The sequence below is a fragment of the Carettochelys insculpta genome, chromosome 2 (assembly GCF_033958435.1).
Source record: "Carettochelys insculpta isolate YL-2023 chromosome 2, ASM3395843v1, whole genome shotgun sequence".
Lineage (NCBI taxonomy): Eukaryota > Metazoa > Chordata > Testudines > Carettochelyidae > Carettochelys > Carettochelys insculpta.
This window is the reverse complement of record NC_134138.1, coordinates 18,009,449-18,034,498: the sequence shown is the minus strand read 5'-3', so window position 1 is coordinate 18,034,498 and position 25,050 is coordinate 18,009,449. Positions and strand designations below refer to the sequence as shown.

The 25,050-nt window shown below is 43.2% G+C and overlaps 1 protein-coding gene across 2 annotated transcripts in view; it reads right to left on the bottom strand.

Annotated features, from left to right (window-relative positions):
• Positions 1-25,050, bottom strand: part of ZFAT (zinc finger and AT-hook domain containing) — a 188,457-nt gene that overhangs the window by 114,980 nt on the left and 48,427 nt on the right. For both annotated transcript variants that reach the window (XR_012644333.1, XM_074986624.1), the window contains exon 3: positions 13,466-13,729. Coding sequence is in view for 1 of the 2 variants with exons in the window: in XM_074986624.1 (XP_074842725.1) it covers positions 13,466-13,729 (264 nt within the window). In the remaining variant the exon portion in view is untranslated. The remainder of the gene's footprint in view (positions 1-13,465; positions 13,730-25,050) is intronic.

Below are 25,050 nucleotides of genomic sequence, written 5' to 3'. Positions count from 1 at the left end.
AAGTTGGTTTAAAACAAGTAGAAGTAAGAGACAAGGAGATCCAATATCGCCAAGTATCTTCATCACGCATCTGGAGAGAGTGATGGACAAGATCAAGGAAGAGGCAGAAGGGATATCTGTGCACGAGAAAAGAATTAACAACTTGAGGTTTGCGGATGATATAGTTATCATTGAAGATGAGCAGAAGCTAGTAAAATGGTGCAGGTGCTAAACAAGAAGGGAAGCGGTATGGACTGATTATGATCATCAATAAAACAAAAACAATGGTATTTGGAGATAAGGAAATAGGAAGGAAGATCAGTGTAGATGGTATTGAAATACAAAATGTAGAAGTTCACATATTGGAGGAGCAACATAACATATGATCTGGACTGTAAGAAGGAGATAGTGACTAGAATAGCAAAAGCAAGAGTGAGTTTGAAGGCAATGAATAAGATCTGGAAAAGCAAAGCAATTAGCTTAGGAATGAAGATAAATGTCTTGAAAACGTGTATGCAGCAGCATGTTGTACAGATGTGAGACATGGGTGATAACAAAAGATTTGAAAAGAAGAATACTGGCATTTGAAAGGAGTTGTTATAGAAAGATTCTGAGAATAGGATGGATGCAGAAGGTCACCAATGAGGAATTATATAGAAAGATACAGCTGAAAGAGAACCTGCTGCAGAAGGTTATAGAACAGAAGCTACAACTATTTGGGCAATTGGCAGAATGAATGACGAACAAAAAATTAGGACCCTGGTATTTGGCATAATGGATGGTTTGAACAGGAGAGGCAGACCCCACAGAGAATGAGTAGATGATATAGTCGATTGGTGCGGAGCTAGTCTACAAAAACTAAGCCACTCTGCACTGGACAGGGAAAGATGGAAAGGAATAGTGACAGAGGCATCAGACACCAACAGGCGCTGAGCCCACAGTTATTGATGATGATGATGATAATGATGATGATGGGAAGGAGGAGGAGGAGGAAGAGGAAGCACAGTTCCTTCTCTGGGTTCCTATTCAAGGCCAGATGCAAATGATGGAAGAAGTTAGCATAAAGTATTAATGCATGCTTTGTCTAACGTAAGAGTTAAAAGATTAGTCTTCTACCAGGATGACAAACAGATGGGATAATTCTGACAGAGTCAGTCAGCATTGATCATAAATCTGTTAGGAATTTAAAAGAGCTTACCAAAATACTGCAAAATTCAATAATGCTCTAATCAATAAATAAGAAGAGATGAAGCTGAACAAATTGTTTGAAAAAGAAAACGATGAATTCAAAGAGGTTTTTATTTGGAAAAATACAATAATTATAGTCTGAAGAGAGACAACAGTTTCTTCAAACACAAGAAAAGAACAAAGGGGACTGTATGCATTGTGTTAAATCTAATTCACCTCTGTAAATTAGGACAGTCTTAAAAGTGGGGGTGTAGAATGGTTCTCAGGGGTGTCTGCAATTTCACTGCTGCTGCTGAGTATGTAGAGGGCCACATGGAGCTGTACCCTGCTTCAGCTGCTGTGTTCCTGCCAGTGGGAAAGAGGAGTGTGGCTGTTCACATCTGAAACAAATCATCATCCTCACTTTCACAAATGCAAAGAGATGTAGCCTCCTTGCAGATAAAGCACGACACAGATCAATCTCTAGCTAGGTCTTTGTCATGAATGAAGACCTGTGAAAGGGCTAAACCCAGAGAGAGGAGGGGGTCTCTGCGGCTGACAGCCAGTCAAGCTAATGGGGAGAGAAGAATCTTTTTTTGAATAGGAACAACTGCAGTCTGAGGGGTCTTTGTCTTGGTTCTGTGACTGGAGCAGACAGACACCAAAAATGCTGATGAATCCAGTAAGGATCCTGGCCACTTCATAATCAGAGGATGGATACGTTAAGTAGAAAGGAAATGTTTAGTTAGACACAGTCAGGTTATTCATATTTGGGATCTGGGCCATATCTACACTAGCCCCAAACTTCAAAATGGCCACGCAAATGGCCATTTCGAAGTTTACTAATGAAGCGCTGAAATGCATATTCAGCGCTTCATTAGCATGCGGGCGGCCGCGGCGCTTCGAAATTGATGCAGCTCACCTCGCGTGGCTCATCCCGACGGGGCTCCTTTTCGAAAGGACCCCGCCTACTTCGAAGTCCCCTTATTCCTGTGAGCAGATGGGAATAAGGGGACTTCGAAGTAGGCGGGGTCCTTTCGAAAAGGAGCCCCATTAGGAGGAGGTGCGCAGCAGCGAGCTGCATCAATTTCGAAGTGCCGCGGCTGCCCGCATGCTAATGAGGTGCTGAATATGTATTTCAGCACTTCATTAGTAAACTTCGAAATGGCCATTTACATGGCCATTTCGAAGTTTGGGGCTAGTGTAGACACGGCCCTGATGTGGGATTTCTCAGACTAGTCAATGGTTTTTTTCCCTGTACTCTGTATCTTCTAAACTGAATCCCAAGGAAGTAATTCTCTGTGCTCTAATACTGATAATCTTGAGTTGCTTTGACTACATCTAGTAACTAAGTATATTTATTTACTTTCTTGGTATTTTTCCATCTTTTGTTTTGTGAATAAACTACAATTTTTAATGCAATGATTTGATTCCTGTGTCCTAGAGGAATGTCTGTGTACGTGCCTAGACCAGAAGGTCAGCTGTCAGATTACAGCTCATTGTTTCAAAGCTATCTTCTAAGGAAAGGATGAAGCTTGGGGGTTGCCTCACAGTGAGATATCCAAGTGTGTCTTACTGGGTTTTATGGGAGGCTTTTTTCATTTGGTGGTGCTGGCACTACTTACCAGGGTCAGGGAATCTGTGACCTTGTGGAGCTTTATTAAGCAAAGCCTAAAAAGGCAAAGTATTTTAAGATTTTGTTTGTTTGTTTTTTTGCAGGACCTGGATGTCTGCACTCAGAGCGTCAGAGAGGGGAGACAGCCCTGACCGTCTTGAAGGTGGTCTGTCTGAGTACTCCGTTTATATCCAGTCTTGGCAATGTTACTGCACCACCATAGCTTCTGGTGACAGCATGAGGAACAATGACAGGACATGAAGAGAGTTCTGAGAGGTCCATCTGGTACACAGAATTATAAAAGTGGGAAATGATAGAGACCTCTTAGATCTCTCAGTTCATTTCTTTGTGGACAATGCATAGGACAGTCTCCTGTACAATCTGGCAGTGTTTTTTTTCCAGTTCAGTTTATACATTCTATACGATAGGGTTTCAGACACTTCATATCAGAGGCTGCACCACAACTTAATACATCTTTCTCTATAGAAAGATCTTGATGATACTTTCCCTTTTACTTTAATAATCCTCATCACAATTGAATTTCCACCTTTTAAATATTTGTAAATTTAACATAACCCCCTTACTCGTATCTTAGTCACACTATTTTTCTTCTGTCAGCAAATGAGTATATGTTAACTTTACCAGTCTTTTAACCAGCAAGTTTACTTATAATCATGAGCTTATTTTCACCAAAAGAGAATAGCTAAATTGATCAACCACGAGTAAAATAGCATTATGCTATTCCATACACAGAAATAAGGAATCTCAAAGACATGGTTGACACAGCAATCACAATTTGGGACCATATAGACTAACAGAAAAGTTTAGAGCATGAGCTTTCGTGAGTTAACTCACTTCTTCAGATGCTGGTCCTGGAAATCTGCAAGGCCAGGTATAAATAGGCCAGAGCAAGGCTGGGGATAACGAGGTTAGCTCAGTCAGGCAGGCTGAGTTGTATTGTCATCAGTAGATCTGGAGGTGTGAACTCCAAGAAAGGGGAAGCTGCTTTTGTATTTAGCCAGCCATTCACAGTCTTTGTTTAATCCTGAGCTGAGGGTATTGAATTTGCAGATGAATTGTAGCTCAGCAATTTCTCTTTGGAGTCTGTTCTTGAAATTTCTTTGCTGCAGGATAGCTACTTTTAAATCTGCTACTGTGTGTCCTGGGAGATTGAAGTGCTCTCCTATGGGTTTTTGTATATTGCCATTTCTGATGTCTGATTTGTGTGCATTTATTCTTTTACGTAGGGACTGTCCAGTTTGTCCGATGTATATGGCAGAGGGGCATTGCTGGCACATGATGGCATAAATTACATTGGTAGATGTGCAGCTGAATGAGCCCACAATGGTGTGGCTGATCCGGTTAGGTCCTGTAATGATGTTGCTGGTGTGTATATGTGGGCAGAGCTGGCAACGAGGTTTGTTGCATGGATGGGTCCCTGAGATAGAGTGACTGTGGTGCGGTGTATAGTTGTATAGTGTATATCCTAACAAGCAACTATACACCGCACCACAGTCACTCAGGGACCCATCCATGCAACAAACCTCTTTGCCAGCCCTGCCCACATATCTACACCAGCAACACCATTACAGGACCTAACCAGATCAGCCACACCATCGTGGGTTCATTCAGCTGCACATCTACCAATATAATTTACGCCATCATGTGCCAGCAATGCCCCTCTGCCATATACATCGGACAAACTGGACAGTCCCTACGTAAAAGAATAAATGCACACAAATCAGACATCAGAAATGGCAATATACAAAAACCCATAGGAGAGCACTTCAATCTCCCAGGACACACAGTAGCAGATTTAAAAGTAGCTATCCTGCAGCAAAGAAATTTCAAGAACAGACTCCAAAGAGAAATTGCTGAGCTACAATTCATCTGCAAATTCAATACCCTCAGCTCAGGATTAAACAAAGACTGTGAATGGCTGGCTAAATACAAAAGCAGCTTCCCCTTTCTTGGAGTTCACACCTCCAGATCTACTGATGACAATACAACTCAGCCTGCCTGACTGAGCTAACCTCATTATCCCCAGCCTTGCTCTGGCCTATTTATACCTGGCCTTGCAGATTTCCAGGACCAGCATCTGAAGAAGTGAGTTAACTCACGAAAGCTCATGCTCTAAACTTTTCTGTTAGTCTATAAGGTGCCACAGCACCCTTCGTTGCTCTACAGATCCAGACTAACACAGCTACCCCTCTGATACTTGACAATTTGGGACCAGAGTGTGTATGGAGGGCTTTTTTTGTTTGTTTGTTTGTTTGTTTGTTTGTTTGTGTTTGTTTGTTAGTTTTTAATATTATCGAATACACTTTATAATTTAAGCCTTAATAAAAGATGCAATATGGTGAAGTTACAGTTGCTATAGAAACCATAACTGAATTCCCTGGCTTTGTGGTTTGCTTAACTTCTCAGCTAGTGTTTTGGGCTTTTATTAAGTTTCTTGGTTCTTTTGATTTTTAAGACTACTCGAGCAAAGTTTTGAACTGCCATATAAAACTGAAATGATTACACACAGAAAGTACATATATTAAGCTACAAGTCCTGTGGCACCTTATAGGCTCACAGGTAATTTGGAGCATAAGCTTAATGGGCAAAGACCTGCTTTCATCAAATGCATTAAGCGGTCTTTGCCCATGAAAGCTTATGCTCCAAAATATCTGTTAGTCTATAAGGTGCCACAGGACTTCTTGTTGTTCTCGAAGACACAGACTATCACGGCTACCTCTCTGATATATATTAAGCTCATTCATCAAAACACAAAAGCAGTCATGTAGTACTTTAAAGACTAGCAAAATAATTTATTAGGTGATGAGCATTAGTGGGACAGACCCACTTCTTCAGATCTACAGCCTGACCAGAACAGACTCAATATATATAAAGCACAGAGGTCCAAAAACTGTTATCGAGTTTGACAAATCAGATAGAAGAGCAGAAAGAGGGGGATAAGGGGTAGGGGAATTTAAGTGTTTGGTCAAACATCAAAGTATGCAAAATAATCCTTATAATAGGTCACGTAATTGCTGTCCCTGTTCAAACCAAGTGTTTGACCAAACACTTAACTTCCCCCACCCTTCACCCACCTCCTTCTGCTCTTCTATCTGATTTGCCAACCTTGATAACAATTTTTCTGATTTGTCAACCTTGATAACAATTTGTGGACCTCTTTGCTTTATATATTGAATATGTTCTAGTAAGGCTATAGATCTGAAGAAGTGGGACTGTCCCACGAAAGCTCATCACCTAATAAGTTATTTTGTCCATCATTAAAATGCTACATGACTGCTTTTTTGTTTTGGTAGAACACAGACTAACACGGCTATCTCTCTGTTACTAAGCTAGTGAATGTATCAGAGGGGTAGCTGTGTTAGTCTGGATCTGCAACAGCAACGAAGGGTCCTGTGGCACCTTATAGACTAACAGAAAAGTTTTGAGCATGAGCTTTCATGAGCACAGACTCACTTCATCAGATGCTCACGTCTGTGCTCACGAAAGCTCATGCTCAAAACTTTTCTGTTAGTCTATAAGGTGCCACAGGACCCTTTGTTGCTAAGCTAGCGAATGTTGATTAAGATTGCCACATCTATTTCTTGTCCTTCCCGTGCTCTAGGCACACAGGTAGCACATCTATACAGAGCTGTTCTCCCAGCAGCTCCATGCCAACGAACAGTCTCACAATTGCAAATGGCTGCTCATTCGCATAATCACATGGCTAATTAGCATCGCATACTGCTAGCAGTAAACAGGCCATGTGGATGTGCCTCTGTCGGCAAAAACCCCCTCTGTCGCCAGCTCCCTCTGCCCAGGATGTCAACCAATTTCTGACATTTATTTCACCTTCTGCCAGTCTGTTCAGGCTTTTGAGTGTCATGTTGATGGCTCTGGCCCCTGTCTATTGTTCTGTGTGGCTGGGGCTACACCTACCTCTTCTCCCAGCAATTTAAGCTAACAAGCAATCTCGCAATTGCAAATGGTTGTGCAGTACCATAATCCCAGGGCTAATTAGCATGGCCACATGAGATCTAACTGCCAGCAGAGGCTGCTGCTGGCAGAATACAGGCTGTGTAGACCTACTTCAGGCATATGGAGGTGGTGACAGAGGGGCTTTTAGCCGGCAGAGACAGGTCTACACAGCCTGTAGTCTGCCAGCAGCATACGGTGCCTGCAGTGAGATCTTATGTGGCTATGCTAATTAGCCAAGGATTATGCTAATGAGTAGCAATTTGGAATTGTGAGACTGCTCATTAGCATGAAGTTGCTGAAAGAAGAGGTAAGTGTAGTGCCAGCCTGTAAGGTCTGTCTAGATTGCCATTGTTTTCTTTTTCCAGGTGGTGTCTATATTTTCATTTGCAATAGAAATCATGTTAAAATTAATTAAATTAAATAAATCATGTTAAAATTAATTAAATTAAATACATTAAAATAAATCTTAAAATGAATACCAATTCCTTTTTGAAAGGAATCCGCCAACTTCAAAATCACCTTATTCCTAACAGCTGATAGGGGATTTCGAAGTTGGCGGGGTCCTTTCGAAAAGAACCCCCAACTGGCTGAGCCAGGCTGGAGTGAAAGCGGCAATCTTGAAGAGCCGCGGCTGGCGGCATGGTAATGAGGCACTGAATATGCATTTCAGCGTCTCATTAGTAATCTTCAAATGGCCATCTGCATGGACATTTCGAAGTTTTGTGCCTGTGTAGACATGGCCATGGAGAAAATGACTTACTTTTTCAAGTATTTCTTCAGAAACACTAATGGTTACTTTTGGGATACTGATTGTCATGTATTTTGTCTTTCCCTTGTTGATGAACAAACCTATTTATTTTGCTGTATCTCCCAAAAGCTATATTCTCTCCCATTATGAGATATGTTGAACAAAGCAAGACACTGTCATCGGCAAAAGCCAAGCCATCAAATTGTGTTTTATCATTTGTCCATAAAATTCCTTGGTAGACTTTTGTAATTATTTTCCTCATTATACGGTCAATGACCAGTCCAAACAACACTGGGGATGTCATAAACCCTTACCTTACTCCACTTGACACTGCAAACCAATAGCTGATGCTATCACAATTTCTGGATGCATATGCAGCACTAATTATTTTTGCAAGTATTCCATAAAGTCATAATTCTTTAATTACTTTCTCTCAGTACACTGTCAAAAGCTTTCTGGAAAACTATGCAGTTTGTCATACGAGGAGCTTCACATTCCATATTCTGTTCTATAAAATGTTTAAGTACAATATGTTTGCACATGATCTCAGTGATCTATAACTTCTTTGTTCTTCTCTAAATTGAATATTGATTTATTTCTTGATACTGCCACAACTACATATACAGTTTGAACCTCTCTCGTCCAGCACACTCAGGAACTGACTGTCAAAACAAAAAAGCAGTCAAGTAGCACTTTAAAGACTAACAAAATAATTTATTAGGTGAGCTTTCGTGGGACAGACCCACTTCTTCAGACCATAGACATATCAGAACAGACTTGATTTAAGGCATAGAGAACCAAACACAGTACAGTAATCAAGGTTGACAAATCAGAAAAAAATTATCAAGGTGAGCAAATCAGAAAGCAGAGGGGCAGTGGGGGGAGTCAAGTATTAGATTAAGCCAAGTATGCAAAAGAGCCCCTCTAATGTCCCAGAAAATGCATCCCAGTTCAAACCATGCGTTAATGTGTCGAATTTGAATATAAAAGAGAGTTCAGCAGTTTCTCTTTCCAAAGCAGACTGAAAATTCTTCTTCAATAAGATGCAAACTCTTAAGTCGTTAACGAAATGGCCCACTCCATTAAAATGTAGACTAACTGGTTTGTGGATCAGGAATGTTTTGATGTCTGTTTTGTGCCCATTAACTCTTTGTCTGAGAGAGTCTGAAGTCCGTCCAATATACGAAGCATCTGGGCATTGTTGGCACATGATGGCATATATGATGTTAGTTGAGGAACATGTGAATGTGCTCATGATTCTGTGAATAACCTGGTTAGGTCTAGAGATGGTATCACCGGAATAGATGTGTGGACAAAGCTGGCAGCGGGCTTTGTTGCAAGGAAAAGTCCCAGGACTGGTATTCCTGCGGTATAGACTGTGCCTATTGGTTAGAATCCTCACAAGGTTGGGAGGTTGTCTGTAGGAGAGAAAAGGCATGTCACCTAGAGCCTTCTGGAGTGTGGCATCCCGATTAAGGATAGGTTGTAGGTCTTTAAAAATTTGTTGCAGTGGTTTGAGTTGGGGGCTGTAGGTAATGACCAGTGGTGTTCTGTTCTTTGCTTTTTGGGGCCTATCTTGGAGTAGCTGATCTCTGGGTATTCGTCTGGCCCTGTCAATTTGTTTTTTTTATTTCTCCTGGTAGGTAATTCAAGTTTATGAATATTTGGTAGAGATCTTGTAGTTTTTGGTCTCTGTCAGTTGGATCAGAGCAAATGCGATTGTACCTAAGGGCTTGACTGTAAACAATGGATCTAGTTGTATGTGCAGGATGGAAGCTAGAAGGGTGTAGGTAAGTCTAGGAATACGGTTTCCGGTACAGTATGGTACCGATTAGGCCACCCTTGATTTGTACTGTAGTGTCTAGGAAATGTATCTCTTGCATGGAGTAACTGAGGCATAAGTTGATGGTGGGGTGTAGATTGTTAAACTCTCTGTGGAATTCTTCTAGTGTCTCTATGCCATGGGTCCAAATCATAAAGACGTCATCAACGTATCTTAAATAGAGGAGGGGTGTTTGCCGGACCATGGGAGGCCAATATTGTCTAGCAACATCAACAAAATTTCCACTGCTTCCTGGGCTCTTAGTCATACACAGAATAGGTTCATTTTTATCCTTATAACGAACAAACTACATATAGTATTGGTAAAGTGATGATTGACAGATTAGGTACAATAGGCAATGGTGGGGCTAACTGTACTTACTCAGATGCACGAAATACTTGTATCATTATTATATTTGTAAATAATGTTTCACAAGTGTTTCACTAGCAGTTACAGTACTGATATAAATGCACCATCTCCACGCAGTTCTAAAAATACGTCTTTTCATGCAGTGATTATATACTTTATGGTGCTACCTTGGTACAGCTGCAGCACCACAGCTGTGCTGTAGAGATGACCACAGATGGCAATCCAGCTGAGAGGAATCAGATTCTTCCCTTGAGTTAGATAGGAAGGTTAGATATCTGCAAAATTAACCAGCTATTCTCAAGGAGGAACTGCCACACCCCCTGGGATGGTCAAAAACCCTGCACAGGTTATCAGCCATAGAGTAGCATTTGAGCTGAAGAGTGCCCAGTTGAGTTTGATTTCAGTAATGTGCAGCACCCATTATATAATACCTGAGAATTATTTTTGAGTTTGAGCTGTTTGCTTTCCCCCAAAGATAAATAAAATTCCATGCACCTACAAATAATTTGTATTCTTTTACAAAGACAGAAAGTGATGCAATTTCACTTTGAAAACACTGCCCAGGTAGCATATCAGATTCAGCTGGTTTATTGGTCTCAATTAAAGCTATGGGGTCAAAGTCAACTAATTTGAGCTGTTACTCTGATCTCTATGGTTTTTAAAATAAAAGGAACTTCGTAAAGACAATTCTGCTCAAATATTGCAAATGTTAATACTGCATCTAACACATAAACATAACAAGGGGCACTAATGCTTCTGATATCAGGGATAAGACAGCTAGACAGAAGGTCATATATGTATATTTTCAAATTCCCACCACTGCTAAATTTACAAAAACAAAATACTGTTATAAAATGACAGCTTCTGTGTACCATCAGTACATTTAAAATCTATTTGTTCTCAGCCAAGCAAATCCTACCCCCATTTATGCAACAATAAAGCAGCCTCATGCCTGTTTTATACATGGATGTCATGTACTGTTTTGTAAGAAAATGTTAGGATAGACAGATAACAGGTGCGCCATTAATGAGATGAAAAACAAATACAAGTTTTGATTAGTAACCTTAACTATAGGGACAAAAAAGTCAATACAAAATTATTAGAGTCATGAAAAATGGCTACAACAAAAAACAATCATTTTAATTTTTGTTCAAGATCAAAACTCAGATGAAGTGTGCAGTCTTGGGCCAGTGCATTGCTTTTTTACTGAAATTTACTGTCTTGATACAAAACCAATTGAAACTCAAAACTCTTGATTTAGTTTTCATTTGGAATTCTAAATACATGCAAAGCGAATCTTAAAATTAACATTCCAGGCACAAGAACTTGCACAGACCAAACACCCAAGAAGAATTTCCATATGATTCTGCTCTACATATTGGACTGGAAAACACTATCTTAAACAACCACACAAAAGGGCTGGGGGTGGGTTGGGGAGTAGAAACATAATCAATGTCCACAGAAGTGGCCCACAATTAGAAGAGCAATATGATATTGGAAACCATATGGGGATTCTTTAAAGAGATCCTTGAGGAAAAGGTGTTGCCTGTTGAAGGTGACACCTAGTTCAGATATATAATGTCTCTCCTTACTTTAGGGTATGTCTACGCTAAATTACATGGGAAGCCTCCATTGACAGGTGTCACTGTTGGGAAGAGATTTCCCAACAGGACCTCTGTTGACAGATTGAGTCTACACACAAAAGCAGATGGAAAGAGCAATCTGCTCTGTGAACAGAGAGCAGCCAGAGAGCCTGGCCCTCTCTTGACAGAACGACTGATCAGAAGCTCTGCAAACAGGGATGACCAGTGAACTGGAAGCCCCATCTGTCAACAAAAGGGCCTAGAGCATCAAACTGGCTGTTTTGTTGACACAACACTGTCGAGAGAGGCATTATGCTTGAATGGGGAGAGGTATAATACTGTTGGCAGATGTGCTGGCTTTTGTTGACAAACTGTCGACAAAGCACGTTTTGCATGTAGACGCTACACAGGTTTTGCCAGGGAAACTTCTCCTAGTTTTCCCTGGAAAAGCTGCTCATGGAGATGTGGCCAAGTTGACCTACAGTAGCTTGATCTTCAGCTATCACTGCAATTACTGTGGCGGTACATGTCCACATGCCTCTCATTGGGTTGGTTATACACGTCCTCAGCAGAAGCACTTCCACCAATCTGAGAGCTCAGCAGCTCAGCTCCACGGGCAGCTTCCTGCCAGGAGCACTGCTCGCTCACAGGTGCCCAGTGTGCTGCGTCCCCCTCCCCAGCTCCCTGTTCCCAGCCAAGAGCCAGGAAAGCTGCCTAGGGCTTCTTGCCTCCCCATTCTCCACAAGGAGCTAGGAGGTGTGTATGGAAGCTGCTGAGGGTCCTCAACCCCAGGGAACAGGGTTCAGTTGTCATGGTTTCTTGGCGCACACATAGACATACACAAAAACACATACTGCCTGCTGTCTGCCAGGATCCATGCAAATTTGTCAATTTAATGGCTGGAGACAGCCAATGTTCCCAGACAGGAGCAGGGGCCAGCAACACTGGTTTCTGGTCCCAGCCGGGAGCAGGGTCACATGCTAGCTGCACAGCTTTCTTATCAATGTCATGGCTCCTGTAATAAAACTGACAAGACGGCAATGTCAGTAAGTGTCTACACAGACACAGCATACGCCCCAATGAGACTGACGCCCTACACCTCTCATGGAGATGGAGTTATGATGTTGGTGTCGTAGGGGAACATCAGGAGGAGCAAGGCTACAGTTTAGACACTGACATAATTAGGTTAATATAAGCTGCCTTATATTTACGTAACTGTAATGTAGAACATGCCTAAGATGCTTCTATAGCCATGGCTACTGTTTTATCTGAACAACAAACAATATTTAATGTATATAGTCTCACAAAGCCTTAGGCTGATTTACTGCTACCCATAGCAAGCACAGTAATGGTGGACCTGTATTAAGTCGGTAACACAGTAAAATTTTATCTTCCCAGTTGTACATATGAGGTGGAAAAGCTAAATGAGTTGGGTTTTACTGGAAGTCTGCAGCAAAGAAAGGAATTGAACTCAAGTGTCCCCAGTCTTAGGCGAGCACCCTACTCTAGACCATCCTTAATGTCAGCATACTTTTAGAATCACAGAAGTGTGAAAATCTGAAATGCTGCAGAGCAGGTTATGCTGTCCAATCTCAGTCCCATTACTGCAGAACTGTATTATTTTTTTGACCAGAGCCCTCAAACTGTTTCATGCTCTAGGTCACAACTGTCTCACAAGCCAGCTCCTGACATTCGAATTATGTGGCTCAACTCCTTGCCCATTTGCAATGTGTAACATCCTCACAACTATAGCAACTGCCTGGACAGAAGTATATTATTATAGTAGATTCAAGCTGTCAGCATTGCAATAAAGTACTTTGTCCTTTCTGAAAGGATGTTAAATCAAAATGTTTATTTTTTTTCTTCATTTCATTGCCTCCCATGTGTTGTTGCTCTCCGCTGGGAAAGTCTTCTCCAGTAATAGTGTACTGGAGCATGCACAACTGAGGTGGAATAGATGTGTGCAAGCACGTGAAGAATCTCTGCTTCAGTCAGCAGCAGCAGGTGCCCACCACTTTATGATTTGAAGAGATTAACAAGCTGTCATATTCAGTAGATAAATGTCGAAATGGAAAACAAAAATCTAAAACCAGTGTTCCACTCTAATTTAAAAACAATACAGCCGAGTATTCCGAGTTATATTTATCACAACATATTCAAAGGGAAGCAGTTTGTTCCACATGTTGTTTTACAAGACATTTGCTTACCTGGATCTCCTTCTTCCTCTCCTTCATTTGAAACAATAATGCAGATGTGTTTTCTTAGCTGACGTGGGTTAGAGAACTTCCGACTACATTTTCTGCATTCCAAGTTGCCTGGCAAAACATCAGCCAATTCTGTTCCTTCCTCTGGTCCTTGCTGTGTTGCCTCACTTGAAATGAAGTTACTATTTTCTGCTGATTCTTCATCTGCACAGAACTTCTTAGTTGACCCTTTCGGTCTGCCCCTTTTTCTCTTCACTACAAGAAGCTCTATATAGGAAAATTAAAAAGACACTGTAATGAAATTTCACAGGACCATTGGGAGGATTAATTAATATCTGTACAGATCCTGGAAAATGGAAAAGACTAAATAAAGTTCAAGAGTGTCACCCTATGAAATGTGCAAGCACTGTTAAAGTTTCACACAGACTTTTTTTTTCCAGGAATTACATTTGAAGGTGTTTTGGCCAGCTGAAAATATAAGAACACTTTGTATCATTCATACAAAATTCGAATTACTATACTTTCATCAAAAATTAAAATGTAGGCCTTATTTCAAGTTACAACATGTTATTTTATCAGTGTGTGCACTTCTAGAAAGTTATTCTACTCTATATTTTCTGACTGGCACTTTACAGCTCACCAGTGCTATTCCTTGCCTAAATATCATTTTAATTTAATTTATGTTCAAAGAAATTGCTTAAGTATTTCTTTGAAAAGAGTTTGGAAAAAGAAAGGCAGCTTAGGCTTTAAGTCTATTTTTCTCAAAAGCTTATGTCTAAACAAAACAATAATAGAATGGTAAAATGGCATCCTTTAAAATTTGGAAATCAAATCCTAATGAAAGTTCATCAGAAGCAGGAAGTCTGCTAAACAGGACGTAGGGCCACTAGATAACAAATGGAACACTCAGAAAAGATAATGTGGCTGCACAGAAGCTGAAAGAATTCCTTGCATCTATATTCACTGCAGGGGATATGTGGGAGATACCCAGATCAGAACTATTCTTTTTGGGAATAAGTTTGAAGTACTGTCCCAAACTGACCTGTCAACAGAAGACATTTAAAAACCAACTGAACAGCAGTAAGTCACCAGGACTAGATGGTATTTGCCGAAGAGTTTTAAGGAGCTCAAAATACGCAACTATAAAACTACCAGTTTGTAGTATCAGAGAGAAATCTGTGCTAGTCTATACACTATCAAAACAAAAAAGCAGTCCAGTAGCACTTTAAAGACTAACAAAATAATTTATTAGGTGATGAGCTTTCATGAGACAGACCCACTTTTTCAGACCATATCCATACCAGAACAGACTCACTATTTAAGGCACAGAGAACCAAAAACAGTAATCAAGGTGGACAAATAAGAAAAAAAAATGATCAAGGTGAGCAAATCAGAGAGTAGAGGGGCAGAAGGGTGGCGGGGGGGCTGTCAGTTTGTTTTTTTATTTCTCCTGATTCACAAAACAAATAAGCAGTCCAGTAACACTTTAAAGACTAACAAAATAATTTATTAGATGATGAGCTTTCGTGGAACAGACCCACTTCTTCAGATCATAGCCATACCAGAACAGACTCAATATTTAAGGCACAGAGAACCAAAAATAGTAAATCAAGGTTGACAAATCAGAAAAATATTATCAAGGTGATCAAATCAGAGAGTAGAGGGGCAGAAGGGGGCGGGGGAGAGTCAGGAATCAGATTAAGCCGAGTATGCAAAAGAGCCCCTATAATGACCTAAAAAATTCCCATTCCAGTTCAAACCACGTGTTAATGTGTTGAATTTGAATATAAGAGAGAGTTCAGCAGCCTCTCTTTCCAAAGTGTTGTGAAAATTACTCTTCGGTAAGACGCAAACTTTCAGGTCATTAACAGAATGATCCATTCCATTAAAGTGGTGACTCACCGGTCTGTGAATCAGGAGTCTTTACCCATCTGGAGAAATAAAAAAGCAAATTGACAGGGCCAGACAAATACCCAGAGACCAGGTACTCCAAGATAGGCCCAAAAAAGCCAAGAACAGAACACCACTAGTCATTACCTACAGCCCCCAACTCAAACCACTGGAATGCATTATTAAAGACCTACAACCTATCCTCAATCAGGATGCCATACTCCAGAAGGCCCTAGGTGACAGGCCTGTTGTCTCCTTCAAACAACCTCTCAACCTTATGAGAATTCTCACTAACAATCCCAGTCTATACCGCAGGAACACCAAGCCTGGAACTTTTCTTTGAAACAGAGCCCATTGCCAACTTTGTCCACATATCTATTCTGGAGATACCATCACTGGACCTAACCAGGTTATTCATAGAATCACAGGCACAGTCTCATGTTCCTTAACTAACATCATATATGCCATCATGTGCCTACAATGCCCACATGCTTTGTATATCGGACAGACTTCTAACTCTTAGACAAAGAATGTAATGGGCATAAAACCAACATAAAAACACCCCTGATTCACAAACCTGTCAAGGCAGCACTTTAATGGAGTGGGCCATTCTGTTTATGACCTGAAAGTCTATGTTCTACTGAAGAGGAATTTTCACAGCAGTTTGGAAAGAGAGGCTGCTGAACTCTCTTTTATATTCAAATTTGACACATTAACATGTGGTTTGAACCGGGATAGCAATTTTTTAGCTCATTATAGGGCCTCTTTTACATACTTTGCTTTGTCTAATTCTTGATTCCCCATCCCTTCTGCCCCTCTGCTCTCTGATTTGCTCACCTTGATAATATTTTTCTGGTTTGTCAACTTTGATCACTCTTTTTGGTTCTCTGTGCCTTAAATATTGAGTCTGTTCTGGTATGGCTATGATCTGAAGAAGTGGGTCTGTCCCACAAAAGCTCATCACCTAATAAATTATTTTGTTAGTCTTTAAAGTGCTACTGGACTGCTTTTTCATTTTGATAGTATCTAGACTAGCACGGCTTTCTCTCTGTTACTATTCAGTCTATTAAAATTCTCTGAGGGTATAAGGTGGATAAGGGTGATACAGTCAATACAATCTACTCAGATTTTCAGAAAGCCTTCAACAAGGTCCCTCATCAAAGACTCTTAAGCAAGCTAAGCAGACATGGAATAACAGAAAAGCCCCTCTCAAGATTGAAAGATGGGAAACAAAGAGTGGGAATAAACTACTGGTTTCCATAATGGAGAGAAATGAACAGATAGGTTCTTCAGGATCTATACTGGGAACTCTCCTTTTCACCATATTCTCAAATGGTCTGGAAAAGAGGATAAACTGTGAATTGGCAAAGTTTGCAGCAGTACAACATTATTCAAGGTAGTTAAGTCTAAAGCTGATTGAAGAGAGTTAGAAAAGGGTCTCACAGAACTGGCTGTCTGGGCAATGACATGCATCGTTGATAAGTGCAACTAATGCACTTTGAACAAAATGATCCTAATGATACATATAAAAGAACGGGGTCTAAATTAGCTGTTGCTACTCAAGAAAGATTGTGAAGTCATTCTAGAGAGTTCTCTGAATACACATCCACAGTGCACAGCAGCAATCAAAAAAGCTAACAAAAAGCTAGGAACTACTAGAAAGGGGATAGAGAGGAAACAGAAAATATCATAATACCACTACGTAAATCCACACTGCACCCGTGCATTGAACACTGCATCCAATTCAGGTCACCCTACCCCAAAAATAATAAAGTGGAACTGGAAAAGGTTGACAGGTGGTAACAAAGATGATTAACAGTTGGGGAAGACTTCCTTACAAAGAGATACTAAAAAGATTCATGCTGCCCATCTTAGAAAAAAAGGCACCACTGTGGAAGATATGGTACAAGTTCTGTAAAATAATGAATGCTGTGGAAAATGTGAGCATAGAAATGTTATTTACCATTTTTTCCACAAGCACAAAAAACTGGGGCCACCCAAAGAAAGTAACACGCAGCAGGTTTCACGCACACAAATAGTACTTTTTTTACATAACAAACATGTGGAACTCATTGCCATGGGATGCTGTGATGGCCGAAAGTAAAACTGGGTTAAAAACTAAATATAGCTAAATTCAAAAAGGATAAGCCAATCAATGGATATTAGCCAAGATAGTAAGCAAAACAATCCATTTCTGGAGCTACCTCATATCTCTTACCCATTTAAGCTGGGGCAGAAGACTGTGTTGTAGCATTCCATTACCTACATTGAGGCTAACAGAGAGAAGGGGCATATAAAAGGCTATTAGCTCCCATCTGGATCTTAAGATGACTCTGGATAAAAGGGTAGGGGCATCTGTAGAACCATCAGACTATCTACTGTGCTTATCAGCCACATTCATGGACCAGACAAGAAATGTTTTTGGGAGCTAGATAAAAATCAGCTTGTATCTGGAAAGCTCACCTTATGCCATCTACAAAGAGAAGTTACTCACCTGTAGTAACGATGGCTCTTCGAGATGTGTCCCCGTGGATGCTCCACAGTAGGTGTCGGGCTCGCCCCGGCGCTGCAGCTCGGAAAATCTTCAGCAGTCTCCATCGGGTCGCGCAGGCGCCGATGCACGTCGGCTCTTCGCGCGCTTACGGTCACGTGCGTGATCCGGTCCCCGCCAGTTCCTGATCAGCTGCTCCGGATGCCCCTAAAAAACACACAAGCAGAGCTCCGAAGTGGGGAGGAACGAGTGGGTAGTGGAGCACCCACGGGGACACATCTCAAAGAACCATCGTTACTACAAGTGAGTAACTTCTCTTTCTTCTTCGAGTCGTCCCCGTGGGTGCTCCACAGTAGGTGACTACCCAGCAGTAACCCCCCCCGAAAAAGGGGGTGGGTACCCGATTTATGCGCAGCTTGCCCGTGAAAGGACTGCTGTCAACAGGCGTGTATCCTCATCAAGCATCCTGTGCATGGCGTAGTGCTTGGCGAAGGTGTCATAGGAAGACCATGTTGCCGCTCTGCAGATCTCTGTCAGCGCGATGCCTTTGAAGAAGGCTGTTGACGCCGCCATTGCCCTAGTAGAGTGGGCTCTTGGCGGAACTGGCAGAGGAGTCTTGCGAATCTCATAACACAGTCTTATGCAAGACACAATGTGATTTGAAATCCTCTGTGAAGATAGCGCTTCTCCTTTTGACCTGGATGCAATGGACACCAGGAGTCTGTCCGTTTTCCGGAAATGTTTAGTTCTATCGATGTAGAAGGCCAGTGCCCTTCTTACATCAAGTAAGTGCAACCGTGCCTCTTCATTTGAGTTGTGAGGCTTAGGATAGAACAAGGGCAGCACTATTGGTTCGTTGATGTGAAAGTCTGAAGAGACCTTCGGAACGAAGGCTGGGTGTAATCGTAAGACCACCGCTTCTTTTGAGAAAATCGTGCAGGGTGGTGTGGACATTATGGCTGTGAGCTCGCTCACTCTGCGAGCTGACGTGATTGCCAGGAGGAAAGTCGTCTTAATAGTAAGTAGTCGAAGGGGGACCATAGCCAATTAATGGTTCAAAGGGCGGTCCCGAGAGGGTGTGTAGAACTAGGTCTAAACTCCATAACGGCGGTATTGGTTTCCGAGGGGGGTACAGGTTCACCAACCCCTTTAGCAAACGCGAGACAACAGGATGGGCAAATGTGGTTGATCCATCCTTTTCATGCCGAAACGCTGATATAGCCGCCAGATGCACCTTTATAGAGGATAGCGAAAGTCCATTTTGTTTGAGTTGTAGCAAATAATCCAGAATCGTAGGTATTGTGGCGTCCTGGGGTATTAGTTGCCTGGAGGAACACCATTCGGAAAAACGCAACCATTTGTGCTGATAAGTCTTTCTGGTGGAGGTTCTCCGACTACATTCAAGGACTTGTTGTACTCCCTCTGAGCATGTAGTCTCTAGGGCGCTTAGCCATGGATTAGCCGGGCTTGTAGCCAAAGTCTCTTCGGGTGCGGGTGCAGTATTGACCCCCGAGCCTGAGAGAGAATGTCCGGTACTGTTGGTAGGAGAAATGGCTGATGTTGAGCCATGCGCAAGAGCAATGGGAACCACTGTTGTCGGTCCCATGTTGGGACTGTGAGTATCATGCGTGCTTTCTCCCTTTTGGTCTTCTCCAAGACCTTGTGTATAAGTGTCGTGGGAGGGAACGCATAAAGTAGAGGGCCCTTCCATGGGATCATGAAGGCGTCCCCCAAAGACCCCTGTCCCATGCACGCTCTGGAGCAGTACTGGGGACATCTCTTGTTTTCTCGGGTGGTGAACAAGTCGATTTTGTGAAAACCCCATCTGCGGAACACTTGGTGGAGTAGATCTGGACGGATCTGCCGCTCTTGAGTGGGCGCAAAGTGTCTGCTGAGTTGGTCCGCCTTGACGTTGTGGATCCCCGGTAGGTATGAAGCCTTTAGAGTTATATTGTTGGTGATGCACCAGTTCCAGAGCCGGACCGCCTCCGCACAAAGCGTACGAGACCTGGCTCCCCCCTGTCGGTTTATATAAAACATGGTGGTGGTGTTGTCGGTATTCACGCCGACTACTTTTCCACGCAGATAATTGAGAAAGTGCCTGCACGCATTGAACGCTGCCCTGAGCTCTAATATGTTTATGTGCAGTGTCTTCTCCGTGGGGGACCATAATCCTTGAGTGGTTTTGTCGTCCATGTGAGCCCCCCATCCCATGTGGGAGGCATCTATTGTAATGAACGCCGTGATTTGCGGTTGGCAGAAGGGCACCCCGTCAGGAGATTCCTGGGGTTTCCCCACCATGTTAGTGAGCTTCGTGCCTCCGTTGTAAGTGACACTCTCTTGTGGACGTTGTGGATTGAGGGTTTGTATACTGTTGCCAACCAATGCTGTAATCCTCGCATATGCAGCCTAGCGTTTTGCACCACAAACGTGGTGGTTGCCATATGCCCCAACAGTTGTAAGCACGTGAGAACTGGAACAGTGGGGCTGTAAGTTAGTAGTTGTATGAGAGAGTCGATGGCACGGAAACGTGCCTCGGGTAAATACACCCTTGACGTGACTGAGTCTATCCGAGCCCCTATAAACTCTATATTTTGTGTGGGGTCGGTCTTTGATTTTGAGAAATTGATGATGAGGCCCAGTGAGGTAAATGTGTTTGTGGTGATGTGTATCATCCGTAGTACCTCCTCCCGGGAGGTCCCCTTTAACAGGCAATCGTCCAGGTATGGGAAAATGAAAACTCCCTGTCTCTGTAGGTATGCCGACACCACCGCTAAGGTCTTGGTGAAAACTCTGGGTGCTGAAGAGAGTCCGAATGGGAGGACTCTGTACTGGAAATGATCTGTACCCACAAGGAACCAGAGGAAGCCCCTGTGGGCTGGATGAATCGCAATATGAAAATACGCGTCCTGCAAGTCGAGGGCCGCAAACCAATCGCCCTGGTCTAGTGCCGTGATTATTGAAGCCATCGTAGTCATTTTGAAGCGTTGTTTGCGTAGGTACTGGTTCAGTGCGCGTAGATCCAAAATGGGTCTCCACCCCCCTGTCTTCTTCTCTGTCAGGAAATACCTGGAGTAGAAGCCTTTGCCTTGAAACTGTTCCGGTACCCTCTCCACCGCCCCTATGAATAGGAGGTGGTCCACCTCCCGCCTTAATTCCGGTAGGTGAGAGGGGTCTCTGAGGACGGGTGCGGTGGGAGGATTTGGTGGAGGTAAAGACTGGAAGGGGATCGTGTATCCCGTGTTTACAATCTCCAGTACCCACTTGTCCGACGTGATGCTTTCCCATTGTGGGTAGAATGGCTTGAGTCTGTGATGGAACATGTACTGAGATAGGCACTGAGGTACAGTCTTGGCTTCGCTGCCCTCGACGTACTCGTCAAACTTGCTGTCTCGCACTTTACCCTGCTGGGGCGCTGCCCTGCTGAGGCCGGTGCCTAGGGCCTTTATAATGTGTTTGTTGATGACGCCCTTGATCATACCCCCGTTGAAATTGGGCACGTTGTTGTTGGTAACCATAACGGCGTTGTTGAGGATAAAATTTCTTCCTTCTGAACGGTGGGGTATATATCCCCAAGATCCGAAGCGTTGCTCTGGAATCTTTGCTCGAGTGTAGAACTGAGTCAGTTGATTCAGCAAACAATTTTATTTTGTCGAAGGGGAGGTCTGCAATTTTGACTTGCAACTCCTTTGGAATGCCGGATGTATGAAGCCATGACTCTCTCCGCATTACCACTGCAGTGGCCACGGCACGGGCCGCTGTATCCGCCACATCGAGTGCAATCTGCACACCCGCTCGAGAAGCTGCGTAACCCTCTTGCACGATTGCCTTAAGAATTGGCCTTTTTTCCTCTGGAAGGAAGTCCATGAGGGCAGTAAGCTTGGAATAATTGTCAAAATTGTGATTCGACAAATGAGCGGCATAGCTGGCCACACGTAGCAATAGGGTAGAGGAGGAGTAGGCTTTTCTACCCAGAAGATCCAACTTTTTTACGTCCTTGTCCAATCCCCCAGATTTGTACTGGGCCGATTTGGACCTGTGTTGGACGATTCAACCACCAGCGAGTTTGGCTGTGGATGACTAAATAGAAATTCCATCCCTTTCGCAGGGACAAAGTACTTTTTGTCCGCCCTTTTGTTGGTAGGTGGAGCAGATGCTGGGGTCTGCCATATATTAGTGGCTGCCTCCATGATTGCATCGTCCAAGGGAACAGCAATTTTAGAAGAAGATGGAGGCCTGAGGTTTTTAAGGAGTCTGTGGTGTTTCTCCTGCACTTCCGCCACTTGAATATCTTGGGATTGAGCTACCCGTTTGAACAGCTCCTGGAACTGTTTCAGGTCATCTGGGGAAGAAATGTCTCCAGGGACCACGGCCTCATCTGGCGAGGATGAGGAGGCGTCACTATGGTATCTCTCCTCCAATTCTTCTGGATCCTGGCTGTATTGCTGTGATTGTCTTTGTGGAATTTCGAGGTGGGGTTCAGTGTCCTTAGACCAAGCCTCTGATTGGGGCAGCCGTGGTGTTCCCCCAGGTGGAAGCAGAACACCTTGGCGTTGAGGAGTGGTCGATGGGGATCCATAGTGAGACGTCGAACTCCTATGATGACGCCCTGCATAATGATGGCGGTCGTAGCAACAGGGACAGGAGCCCTGCGATGGAGACCTGGACCATGACCCAAGGATGTAAGGGTGGTGCCTGGAATGACGAGACCTCCGAGATGATACCGACGTGCGAGGAGAGCCTCTATGAGAAGACTCGTAGGGATCTCTGCTAGATGCCGGAGAAAAGCGTGCAGATCCCTGTGATGGGCTCCGAAGAAAAGGAGAAGGACGTCTGTGGCAGGCTGAAGGTGTTGCTGCCCGTCGAATCTCTGGTGGTGATCGCAGTGATAGAGGCAGTGCAATTCCCTCAGGAGAGGGGCTGTGGTGCCTGGTCTTCATTTTAGCCTTTACCCTCTTGGGTGGCCCTATTGGTGAACTTGGTACTGGAGCAGGTGTCATGCTGATTTCCACTGCTCCCGGTGCCACTGTTGTCGGTGCCGCTACTGTCAGTGCTGTCGTCGCTGGTGCCGCCGTCCTCGGTGCCGCCGATCCCGGTGCCGCCGTCCTCGGTGCCACCGATCCCGATGCCGTCGTCCTCGGTGCCGCCGTCTCCGGTGCCTCTGGGGAAGTCCCAACCGGTGCCGCAGTAGCCGGTGCCGAACTGATTAGTGCCCGCACGGCTCTTGGTGCCGACTCCCCAGTCGCTGCAGGGCCTTGAGTTGTTGCATGCGCTGCGGCTTTACCAGTAGAGGAAGCCAGCGTGCACGGGCCCTTTGTTACACTCGTCCCACTCCCAACAGTCGGGGCAGGGATCGAGTAGGTGAGGCTCTTCTTTTCTTCTGCGCAGAGGAGGTCAAAGAGGCAGCCTTCCTCTTGTGCGCTCCTGAAGAGCCCTCCGCATGTACTGTCGCTGATGCGGCAGACTGAAGTGCATTGTCAACTAACAGCATCTTCAGCCTCATTTCTCTGTCTTTTCTCACTCTATTAGTCAACTTAGAACAGTGGGAGCACTTCTGAGGAACGTGTGTCTCCCCAAGGCACCGTATGCATTTGCTATGGCCATCTGAAGCAGGCATGGCCTCCCGGCAAGATTCACACTTCTTAAAGCCGGGGGATGGCATTGTTAAAACTTAACTCTGAGTCCTTTATGTGCTAATAGCACACTTAACAGTCTATTAGTTGATGTTAAACAACTGTTGGCCTTTGAAGGCTGACAACAAACGCGGCAGGCCCGCCCAGAGGCGGCCGCTGCTGTTCTAAGATAGTCTTTAGGTTTTAAACAACTTTAACAGAGAGATTAACTATAATAACTATAGAACTGCTAACTATAACTGTTAAAACTATTAACACTAGAAAAAAATTAGGATTTATCTGTCTCGGGCGTTGGAGCCGGAGAGGATTCCGTCTGCAGCCGTTGGCGGTTGAGAAGGAACTGGCGGGGACCGGATCGCGCACGTGACCGTAAGCGTGCGAAGAGCCAACGCGCATCGGTGCATGCGCGACCTGACGGAGACTGCAGAAGATTTTCCGAGCTGCGGCGCCGGGGCGAGCCCGACACCTACTGTGAAGCACCCACGCGGACCACTCGAAGAAGAACCAAAAATTACAACAGGTGGAGCCTTTTCAAGCACTTTGGAATTAAGGGATAGGTTAGAGGAGTATTCTGAATTTTATCACAACACACAATACCTTTGACTTGTGCAAATGCAATAAAAAGGACATAAAAGTACAGGAGAAAAATGAACAAGCACCAAAATTTTTTTACATTGTGTTAATAATCTTATTTTAAGTATTCAGGAAAAGCAAACATAAAAAAAGTAGCATTTTAGGTATATTTATGGTGGCAATACCAAACAAGTACTTCACTCTAAGCTTCTAAGATAGATATGTTTGCCAATCTTGTTATTGTTTTCATGCTCTTGTGAAGAAAAGAACAAATCTGCCATATTAGTCTCCTTGGAATTTTACACATCTACTTCTATTGTGTTTTCCACCTCTTCTGAGAAGCCGTAAATTTTCAAAACAGAGGGAAAAAGTCAAAGTGAAAGTTTTGTGGTTGCTGAAGGAAAAGTGCAAAGTAATAAATCAATTGCTGCCATTTCCACAGTTTTAATTAAAACACTGAGTATCATTCAAGCTAAAATATGTTCAAAAACTTAAATCTGAACTGAGCTCATGAAATTTAGATTTCCACTGCTCTCCTTCCAAGAACTTTCACAAAGTGGCACTAACAATTATGATTGTATGAAGCTATTTATCAAGGATGTTTACGCCAACAGCCCTTCATTGTGAAAAATTGAGACTGACATATAAATGTAAAATTCCTACATGATATACAAAGAAGAAGATGTCAAAGAGCAATCACAATGATTCTGAAATACATGGGAGCAAAACCCCATGAAGTAGGTTCATACGAAAAATAACTAGAGTACAAATGAGGTCACAGAATGGACTGGAGTGGGGAAGACAAAAGGGAAATTAAAAACAAAAGTAAATTTGGACATAAAAGGAGGAATCATATTCAAAATCTAAGAAGAAGAAGTATAGCAGTAATAATTTTATTAGTTTCAATGAAGGGGAAAACACTGTGTCAAGGTGCAGTTTTGACCATGGAAAGCAGTAAAGTGTTCACTGAGTACTTGAACACATTAAACGTTAGCTGTTAA